This window comes from Lactuca saligna, chromosome 1, assembly GCF_052625555.1.
Source record: "Lactuca saligna cultivar CGN05327 chromosome 1, ASM5262555v1, whole genome shotgun sequence".
Classification (NCBI taxonomy): Eukaryota; Viridiplantae; Streptophyta; class Magnoliopsida; order Asterales; family Asteraceae; genus Lactuca; species Lactuca saligna.
In genome coordinates, this window is record NC_136417.1 from 66,238,224 (window position 1) to 66,248,749 (window position 10,526).

Sequence of the window (10,526 nt, forward strand, 5' to 3'; positions counted from 1 at the left end):
AAAACTAATGATATAAGCTAAAGGAAAAAAAATATAAAATCTGAATTTTGTTTAATTCTAAAGTCAATAAACCCTGGGTCCCAAGCAAAAAAGACCTATTTTTACACACACACAAAAAAAAAAAAAAAAAAACCCATTTTATCAATTTCAAAATTACCTATCTTTACCAAAAACTCTTAAACTTTCCAACCGTTAAAACATATGAACATATAATCCCAATTCATAAGTTAGTTAGGGTGCCCCCACCCGCCTCCTCCTTTTTTCATCGGTTAGTGGCGCGTAATCCCGACAATTATGAAAGATCAATCCGCCTCTATCTTTTTACACCTCATGAATAAACAAAACTGAAATCCCTAATCCAATTTTCTGTCTGATCCCCATGAGGGTTTGATTGGATAATGAAACCTCAATCTAATTGAATCCATGGGGAAAATGGCAGGTAACCATCGATTCTCAATAATTCATCTTAAATTTATGTTTTGAAGTTTCCTACGAGAATGTCAAATTTATGTCATAATTCTCCAAAGAAAGCTTAGAAACAGAAGGTCTCCATGGACCATGCTTTTTGTCGGTTTCCATGCAATGTGATTGTTGATAAGTTGTTCAATGAAATACCTAAACGACAATATGTGGTTTTCTGATTGCAGGATGCTTTGAATTGTAACTTACTGGAGTCAAATGAAGACGTGCCATCCTTTTTGTTCATAATTTGATAAGAAATTGAAGAACAACAGCTTGAAAGGGTATATTTTTTAATCCGAAACCCATTTCAGTTGAGATTTTCCTGCCACAACATCTCTTGTTTTGGAATATCAAGCCCATATAAAGTGCATCTTTTGCAAGGGGACAATAATGCTAATTCATTGCTAACCAATCTTTATATCATCGGTTTTATTTGAGACAATGACAAATGAAATTTCGGGTAGTTCAGGCACTTATGTATATAATGGTATAACAAGGCGTGAAAGTGATTTAGACTCCCGTATACGTAATCTTTCTGTACAAACAGGCGAAGAATTTTCCCCAGAATTTATAAGAGAACGTACACCTAGAAGAATCATACAAACAACCGAAGAATGTCCTCAAAAAGTTTACATAAAAACTCGATCAACAAGAAACTTATTAGAAAATCTTGAAGATTGCCCCTTAGAATACCCTCAAGATCATAACACATATACTGATCCATACCAACAAAAGAAAGCAGGGTTTCATTTCAATCCAAACCCACAAATTCTTTATGAAGATCATCCTCACATAGGACTTCAACTTCCAATTGAAGTAGAAAAATATGCGTATTCTGATTATTCTTCTTCTGGAAAAATGAAATTTTTATGTAGTTTTGGAGGGAAAATATTACCAAGGCCAAGTGATGGGAAGCTTAGATATGTTGGAGGGGAGACACGGATTATATCCATTAGAAAAGATTTAAATTATCAAGAACTTATAAATAAAACTTCATATATCTGCAACCACCCTCATACAATAAAGTATCAACTTCCAGATGAAGATCTTGATGCGTTAATATCCGTATGTTCTAATGAAGACTTTCACCATATGATTGATGAATATCATGAACTTGAAAAAGGGTCTCAAAGATTACGTATTTTTCTTATAAATTTAAACGACCCCGAGAGTTCAGATTCTAATGATTCAAGTTCTATTCAGTATGTGGTTGCTGTAAATGGCATGAAAGATCAATGTGTTCGCAAGATTTCTAGTAAAGATTCTCTAACTCTTCAACCAATTGAAGGAAGTTCATTGAATTTGATGAATTTAACAAATTTAACAAATCAAAATCAGGTGATTCAGACTCCTGTTAATGTGATGACATCATATATGCCAACTCAAATGCCACGTCAGCTTAATTATGGAGATCGAGTAGATCAACAACCATCATATGGGAGCTCTTATCATCTTGATCTTACTTCTTATCATGACAATGTTGATGTTCAAACACCTGTAAATAATGAATCTTCAATCCAGCCAAAAAAGTTTGTTTTCCCGCATGATAAATCTGGTATGTTTTATGACCTTAATTTCTCATTTGATCCTCATCATTTGACTATTTTGCCCTTGTCTACTATCGTTATGAGCAGATTACATGGTTCAATCTTTAATGCCTACCCAACATGAAAACCCTTTCTTCGTGCATCAAGAGATGATAAAGAAGACAAGTCAAACATCTGAAGTTGACTTTCCTCCAACTATCATAACTTCTGATTTTAGCAATCAATATACTGAATGGAGTCAAGATATAAGGGACCCACATCAAAATCAGCACAACATTGTATATCCTCCTTCAAATAAACAAAATTATGTCGTTAGAACAGAAAGTAGCAACGCAATCTTCAACCTATCTTCCGGATGGCATCATGACACATCAGCAGAAATGGGAATTGCTGACGTGTATGCTGAAAATTGTGTTCTCTTATCATCTAACGGAAGCGGAAGTAGGTCCATTTCGAGATCGAATTACGAAAATACCCCTCGTATGAATGACGTCATCATTACAAGTACAGCTGTTTCTTCTGCCATTAGTAACGATGTTTCTCGTTTTGGAAGCTTTGTGGAAAACGATAGTGTGCAAGAGTTTCCTGTTATTGTTGAAGATGTAACTGATAATCGGCCACCTGGCATCCCTTCATCTGCAGCAATGATGCCATATGTTCAAGACGAATCAAGCGATGGAGTTTTAGTAATTAGAAACAGAGAAAATGAGATTGTTGCTCAATCTCATAACAAGGTGAATTATTGATAGAAATTCATTTTATTTAGTAATTTTCTTTTGGTCAATTTGATTAATCTCCAGTTTTAGGATGTTGAGGATGATAAAGGAGTAAAGGGTGAACACCATACAACAGTAGCTGAAGTTGAAGCTGGAATGCATGGTCTACAGGTGATGTAACTCATGCTTTCTCCTGTTACAAATAGGGCGAATAAATAAAAGTTTAAAAAACTTAAATCAAATAGCTTATTTTAACTAAGGATTCCATAGATGCAGATCATAAAAAATGCTGATCTTGAAGAACTACGTGAATTAGGATCTGGTACATTTGGAACTGTTTATCATGGTAAATGGAGGGGAACAGACGTTGCTATAAAAAGGATTAAAAAAAGTTGTTTTTCAGCAAAAAAATCAGAGCAAGAGCGATTGGTAATTTGATATTTCTTGCATCTAACCTAAATTATATATAAATAAAGATTAGATTTGATCCATGATTCTTTTATTAGACTAAAGACTTTTGGAGAGAAGCTCAAATACTTTCAAAACTTCACCACCCAAATGTGGTGGCACTTTATGGTGTGGTGTCAGATGGACCCGGGGGAACATTATCCACTGTTACTGAATATATGGTTAATGGTTCACTTAGACATGTTCTATTGAGAAAAGATAAGTAAGTTGAACATCAACTTATTACTTATTAGAAAAACAAAAAAGAAAAAATAAAAAGATGGATATGAAGAATTAACATATATGTTGCAGATCGTTTGATCGGAGAAAGAGGCTTCTAATTATGCAAGATGCTGCAATTGGCATGGAGTATTTGCATTGGAAAAACATTGTTCATTTTGATTTAAAATGTGAAAACTTGCTTGTTAATTTGGGGGATCCTCATAGACCCGTATGCAAGGTAATCCATATCTAATTTCTTATAATTTATAATATTTCAAGTAACAAATATTACATTTAAAATACAATTAAATTCCAGGTTGGTGATTTTGGTTTATCAAGAATTAAACGAAACACGCTTGTGTCGGGTGGAGTAAGAGGAACACTTCCATGGATGGCCCCAGAGCTTTTGAATGGTAGCAGTACTAGGGTTTCTGAGAAAGTAAGGGCAAAATAGTAAATTACCCTATACGATTGTTTTTTTTTGTTAATCTCTATGATTGTTGTCAGGTTGATGTATTTTCATTTGGGATTGCAATGTGGGAGATCTTGACCGGAGAGGAGCCGTATGCAGACATGCATTGTGGAGCCATTATAGGTAAGCTCTCACTTTTTTAAAACTAGAATCGAAGGGTTTAATGCAAGAAATAGCAATGTACTTTTATTTATTTATTTGGTTAAATTGAAGTACATTGTTGTAATAGAAAGAAACAAAGATAAATAAATGAAAGTACATTGTTATTTCTTGCATTTAGAAGACAATGAAAAATATTAGTTCAAAATTGTGAGAAGTTTAACGGGTCATTCCAATGGGTACTCCAAAAGTGTTATGTAACAATATTCATGAAATTGGATCATTATCTCAACAATAGGTTTTTGTAATGACATTTTATATATGTAGAAATTATTATTTATTAAAATTTGAACCTCCAAAATTTTTATGAAGGTGGGATTGTGAGTAATACATTGAGGCCTTCAATCCCGGAACATTGTGATCATGGATGGAAGACACTAATGGAAGAGTGTTGGTCATATGATCCAACAGACAGACCTACGTTCACCGAGATAACACACAAGTTTCAAATTATGTCAAAGAGATATAATCATGCCAAAAGATGAAATATATAAGTTAGAAAAAAGAAAGAAAGATAAAAAGCAATGTATTACATTAGTTTATAATGCCATATCAACTCTTTTATAGCAACTCAATATGTTGTAGTTCAAATGTGGCAATATCATGTAACCACATTCGGTGTGGAGCATATTATTCTAGGAAATGGAGGTGCAAAACTTGATCGAGACACTGAAACCGATTATATTCGGTTTGGTTCTCATTCTCGGTTGTAGAATTCTTTTTAAACGGGTCCATAACCAAAAAAAAAAAAAAACGCTATTTGAAATGACATGAGTTTATATGCATAAATTTTAAATTATAAAACCTGTTTGGTTAGATAGAATGATATGATAAATGAATAGGAGGAACATTACATCAATAATGTAATGCAATAAACAAGATGATGGATCCAGCCATTACATTTCATTATCGTATTTGGTTTACCTATATGAGTAATTCATAAATAGGATGGAATTTCATGTAAATATTTTATGTTATATGTAATATAACGCATAGTTTAAAATCTAGTGTGTAACACAATACGCAATTCAATCAACTATAATTGACGGTTTTTTCATGTACAAACAAAAAATGTTAACATAATAAAAGATCGCTAAAATTTAACTAAGATTATAATAATAAAAATATCACAAATACAAAATGCATATAATTTATCATTTTTAACGATATTATCAAGTCAATATTATGTTTTATATTATATTGTAATATATAGATATATAGATATTAAAAGAACTAAAAATATAAGATATAACATAAATAAAGGATACAAAGATGAATGTTTTTATAACAAAACATTTTCAAAAAGTAATCTCGTAAAAAAGATATTAAGGACTATTTAAAAAACGACCACATGTTTTTAGAGGAATATAAAATAACCAAAATTTTGAATTCACAAAAATGACCATCTAATCCGAAATAGATCATTTTGGACCGAGAATCGATGATAATTACACGTGTACGTGGTCTCTCTATTTAAAGAGAATCCAAAATGTGGTACACACCGTATCCTCAAACAACATTTTGATTTTCTCAAGGATTTCAATGAAACGGAGTACATATTTGTAGTCGTATGAGATTACAGTGAACCATGTTAGTTTTGCACTTTTAATGTGTAAAAAAAAAGACAATGACCGAAATGAAAACCCTAGTCTGGAAGCCGAAGAACATTTTCGAAATTGATTGACTTTTTTTTTTTAATTAAATAGGTATTTCACATGTTTTTTTTGGTAGTATTTTGATTATAAGAGTCATGTTTGGGGCTGTAGTTAGGTTTAAATATAATTAAAACAATGTCTGAAATGGAAACATAATCTGAATACGAAGAATATATCCGAAATAGGTTGCTATTTTGTTGGTCGGTATGATGCAATTTTTGTAGTTGGGTATTCTTTTCATTTAACTTTGAAGCTACACTGAAATCTACAGAAATGGTGCGTCAGTTGACTTTGCATGTATGTTGTATAATACCGAACTAATAAATTAGAAATGCTCTCGATATTTTTATGTCTTATATTCTTATTCACCGTTAAAAAAACCTCATATTATATCATAATACTTCTTATTTACGGAGAGAAGCATCGTTTGAGGATGCATAACCAAAACTTCAACCACCAACGCCAAATGTGAAATTAAGGAGGCAGAAGATGGTGTGTGAATGTCAAACAACGTAGTATTGTTGACACAACATGTGTAGACTTCTTTTCTCAGTTCAAATATATATGAGACCTCTTGCATAATATAAGATCCCGACCTCAGTAGTTGAGGACCATCAAAGTTAATGGCTTATCGTATGATAATGATCTTGGTTATAATATCTAAAATTATAAAATAATTCACCAAGTCGATGGAAAGAAATGAAGATGCACATATGCCAACTCGTACCACTAGCGCGAATTATATTGACTGACAATGCCATAAACTTAACTGAAAGTTACATTGACAAGTTTGATGTTTACTCTCAAGCCAACTTTGTTGGAAGTTTCGTAAATCCTTTGTTGAATTTGTAATATGTTTAATATATTTCTGATAAGACAAGATGTAATATATTTTAAACACTAATACGTTTTTTTTTTTCTCATTCCTAGTCCTAGGACTAAAACGATATTGGGACCTTACAAACCTATTATAATACCATCCAACTAATTAAGGCTATGTTCTTTCATGATTAGTCTTATTGTACATAAGCTATGTTCTTTCATGATTAGTCTTATTGTACATCGAGATAACCAAAACACTATAACCCATGAAAGCCATATTTACAAACTGTTGTTTGCTTCAATTGGTTTTTCCATACTAGTGCACTAGGATGGACATTGGTTCACTAGACTGTTGTTGTTCATTAGGATGTTGTTGTGCAGTCGTTAATCATTTGCTTATGTATTTCAATAAATTCCTCTTTTTACCAATTGTTATGTAGTTCTTCATCTTACAACTCAAAATACCCACAATATTGATCCTTATCCGGAAATATAGGAAACCAAAGTAACGCCTACATGAGTTTTTATTACTCCAAGAAACTGAAAACTTAAGTTAAATATTACAGTCGCATCTACAAAATGGTTGATTTCTTTGTCTTCCAACTTCACCATAAAAGTGAAAGGAATTGTAAGGAAAGGAGAAAAAAAAAACGATGCATTTAATTTTGCATTTTTTATGCCTGTTGGGTATATTGTCCTTCCATTAATCTCCACCTAGTTATATATATTATATGATTCTTTAAATATTCCATTAGAATATAAGATTATGTAGCAAACGAATTTTTTTTATAGATTCAAAGTTTAGCCTAATATCATTGTTTTTATTCAGCGTGTTTCATAATTATCAATGCATGACTTTTTATTTGGGGAGGAAATGGAAAAGGGATTATTGAGTATCTAGTATAGAAACCGATGGAAAGATATAAAAAGATGATGAAAGGGTATTATCGTAAACTTGTAACTTTCTTTTCAGAAAAGGAGCTAAGAAAACCGGGCTAAGGAATGAAAAGGAATAATAAAGAAGGAATCACATTCCTTCAAGAATGGTCTATTCCATTCCATTTTATCACAACCAACAAACAGTTTTTCTTATACCAATCCAATAAACCATTCCATTCCATTAATGTATTAAATGATCACAAACCTACCAACTGGTGCTCAATGGTGAAACACTCGTAAACCAAATCCCAATTACACACATAAAGTCAACTACATGATATAAGACTCAATAAACTGTTATTGTAACAATCTCAGGGTACAAACATAAAACTGAATGTCTACAGAAGCTCACTCTCTCTGTGTGTGTGTAATGTACCTTCACCTATAAGAGTCGGGCTTCTTTGGTTTGCTCTGAACAACAGCCTCGATCTTCTCCATCACTTCAGGTGTAAGCTTTGGAATGACATCAATGGCCTTCATGTTCTCTTGTATCTACATTTAAACGCAACTCAAAAGATGTTGCTAATGCTTTAAAATCAAAAGAAGAGAAGATGCAAAAAAGTGATGAATCTGGGATCTGATCTGATTCTGACCTGATACTCTTTTGTAGCACCAGTAATAACTGATGATACATTCGGATTTGCAGCACACCAAGCAATTGCAAGCTGGGATAAGGGGACTTTAAGTTCATCAGCAATTGGTTTTAAGTTCTTAACTTTCTTAAGAACATCATCCACTAATGATCTACTCGCAAGATTCTGCAATGATGAACACAAATATTGATCAAGTAAAGAGGGCTAAAGCCAGAAATGTAGATTGGATTTAACTTTACCTTGTAGTTCTCCAAAGCAAATCGACTATCAGCCGGAACCCCTGAGTTGTACTTTCCGGTCAAAACTCCAGATGCAAGTGGACTCCAAGTTGTAAGCCCGATGCCATAGTTGTTATACAAAGGAAGATACTCATTCTCAACCTGAATAAGTGAATCAGTTTATATCAAGGATCGGAGTGATTTGAGTTCATAATCGATCAATTAGGGTTTTGATGTATACCTTATGTCTAGAAAACATATTATACTCAGGCTGTTCAACGATCGGTCCGACGAGATCCAACCGATTCGCAATCCCCCAAGCCTCCGTAATCTGTTGCGCAGACCACTCACTAGTTCCCCAATAAAACGCCCAACCTTTATCGATCACATGATTCATAGCCCTAACTGTTTCCTCAATCGGCGTTTGCAAATCCGGTCGATGACAATAAATCAGATCGACATACTCCATATCCAGTCGTTTCAAAGAAGCTTTAGTCCCCTCGATGATATGTTTCCTGGATAAACCCTTGTCGTTGGGTCCTGGCCCTCCCCAAAACAGCTTAGTAGACACAACGATGTCAGAGCGTTTCCATCCGAGTTCTCGTATTGCTTGTCCCATGATTTCTTCAGCTCGGCCATTGGCGTAGACCTCTGCGTTGTCGAAGAAGTTGACGCCATGGTCACGGCAACATTGGAGTAGAGTTTTGGCTTCTTTTACGTCTAACTGGTTGCCGAAGCTGACCCATGCACCGTATGAGAGCTGTGACACCTTCAATCCTGATCGACCGAGGTTCTTGTATTCCATATTTTCCGATTGGCGGTGATCGGAAAAGATGAAATGGAGGCGATTGTATAGAGGTCAGAGAAGGGAAGTTTGAGACGGCAGATAGCTGAAAATGGACTACTTAACATGTGAGTGACAGTAGAGAGTATAAAACAGTGACATTATTCCATCCAGGTTGTTCCCAGAAAACAAAATTAATCAACTTTTTGGCAATACATTTTTTTAAAATGAATTATATATTTGTATTTAGTAATCGGTTTAACCATTAAGATCTTAAATTTAAGATCTTAAAAGTTTTTAAAAGAAAAAAAAACGATCACTATCTCACTATGATTTATTTGAAGTAAGATCTATAATGGGTTCGTAAGGATTAGGATCTTAAGATCTTAATACAATCTTATCTCATCTCTATAGTTTTATCATGTACTTGAGCATATGAAATGATTTGATGTCATCTCTATAGCTTTTGACCCTATAAAATTATTATAATCAACTTGAAACCGAGCATTTCAAGTTAGAAAATCCTCATACATCATCATTACTTCATCTCGAATTAAGAAAATTACACTTATCTCCCTATATTAACAAAATAGTAGTTATTTTGTCATGTGTCACCATATTAGATCTCTTAATTAATGTGTTGTCACTTGTCAATGTATTAGTTCTTCATTTAAAACTAGTTTATAACCCGTGGAAACCACGTGTATAAAATTAATTAATCTTTTATAATAAAACTTCAAAATTATTAATTAATTATTTTAAATAAATTATAAATTACAAGATATTTTTATTAGTTATGTGAAATTATAATCATTGATTCAATTAATATATAAAATTAATTTTTAATATATATTAGACATTTTTTATTTGTGAATTAATGAAAACAATAATATAAAATTTAAAATTGAAAATGGAGAATAAATACATCGATAAATAACATCACATTAATTAAGAGGTCTAATAAATTTAAAAGGGAGAACAAATAGATTGACAAGTGTCATCATATTAATTAAGATGTCTAATATAGTGATACATGACAAAAGACTACTTTTTTATTAGTATAGGGATTTATTAGACCTCCTCATTAATGTGATGCTATTTGTCAATATATTTATTCTCTATTTTAAATTTAAATTTTATATTATTGTTTTCATTAATTCACAAATAAAAAATATCTAATATATAATAAAAATAAATTTTACATATTTTTTTGAATTAACGATTATAATTTTACATAACTAATAAAAAATCTCTTAATTAGTAATTTATTTAAAATAAATGATTAATAATTTTGATTTTTTATTAGAAAAGTTTAATTAACTTTATAACCGTGGTTCTTACGGTTTATAAACTAATTATATTATATTTGTGATCCTAGCACTTTAGTTGTAGATCATAACGATATTGTTTCTTTCTATAATTAAGATGTTCTCTTTCTAATTTTATGGTTTACAATAGCAAAAATTAATAATTCATGTTTAAAAAGTCAA

The 10,526-nt window shown here is 32.1% G+C and overlaps 2 protein-coding genes across 3 annotated transcripts; one reads left to right on the forward strand and one right to left on the reverse strand.

Moving 5' to 3' along the window:
- The first annotated feature begins 235 nt into the window (after positions 1–235).
- LOC144998925 (RAF-like serine/threonine-protein kinase 20) lies at positions 236–4,751 on the forward strand. 2 transcript variants are annotated; one of them, XM_078958661.1, is made up of 10 exons: positions 236–439; positions 648–2,017; positions 2,097–2,743; positions 2,816–2,896; positions 2,996–3,154; positions 3,232–3,395; positions 3,485–3,632; positions 3,711–3,833; positions 3,902–3,989; positions 4,338–4,751. In XM_078958661.1, exons 2-10 carry the CDS (start codon positions 904–906, stop codon positions 4,508–4,510), a joined length of 2,697 nt encoding a protein of 898 aa, XP_078814787.1. In that variant the 5' UTR covers positions 236–439; positions 648–903; the 3' UTR covers positions 4,511–4,751. The 2 variants fall into 2 exon arrangements, with proteins under 2 accessions (XP_078814787.1, XP_078814794.1); XM_078958668.1 differs by having other exon boundaries at positions 3,002–3,154.
- Positions 4,752–7,563: 2,812 nt separating this feature from the next.
- On the reverse strand, positions 7,564–9,177 carry LOC145038873 (putative voltage-gated potassium channel subunit beta). The gene is made up of 4 exons (XM_078987097.1): positions 8,494–9,177; positions 8,274–8,414; positions 8,035–8,199; positions 7,564–7,933 (listed from the first exon to the last, which is right to left on the reverse strand). Exons 1-4 carry the CDS (start codon positions 9,055–9,057, stop codon positions 7,820–7,822), a joined length of 984 nt encoding a protein of 327 aa, XP_078843223.1. The 5' UTR covers positions 9,058–9,177; the 3' UTR covers positions 7,564–7,819.
- Between the last annotated feature and the right edge of the window lie 1,349 nt (positions 9,178–10,526).

What these genes read in the sequence shown, in the direction of transcription:
- LOC145038873 (XM_078987097.1), bottom strand. Translation starts at nt 9,057, where the DNA reads ATGGAATACAAGAACCTCGGTCGATCAGGATTGAAGGTGTCACAGCTC. An exon ending in ATATGTTTTCTAGACATAAG is followed by an intron (nt 8,415 to 8,493) that starts GTATACATCAAA and finishes TCACTTATTCAG; the next exon opens with GTTGAGAATGAGTATCTTCC. An exon ending in TTGCTTTGGAGAACTACAAG is followed by an intron (nt 8,200 to 8,273) that starts GTAAAGTTAAAT and finishes TCATCATTGCAG; the next exon opens with AATCTTGCGAGTAGATCATT.
- LOC144998925 (XM_078958661.1), top strand. Translation starts at nt 904, where the DNA reads ATGACAAATGAAATTTCGGGTAGTTCAGGCACTTATGTATATAATGGT. An exon ending in CTGGAATGCATGGTCTACAG is followed by an intron (nt 2,897 to 2,995) that starts GTGATGTAACTC and finishes AGGATTCCATAG; the next exon opens with ATGCAGATCATAAAAAATGC. An exon ending in GCATTGTGGAGCCATTATAG is followed by an intron (nt 3,990 to 4,337) that starts GTAAGCTCTCAC and finishes ATTTTTATGAAG; the next exon opens with GTGGGATTGTGAGTAATACA.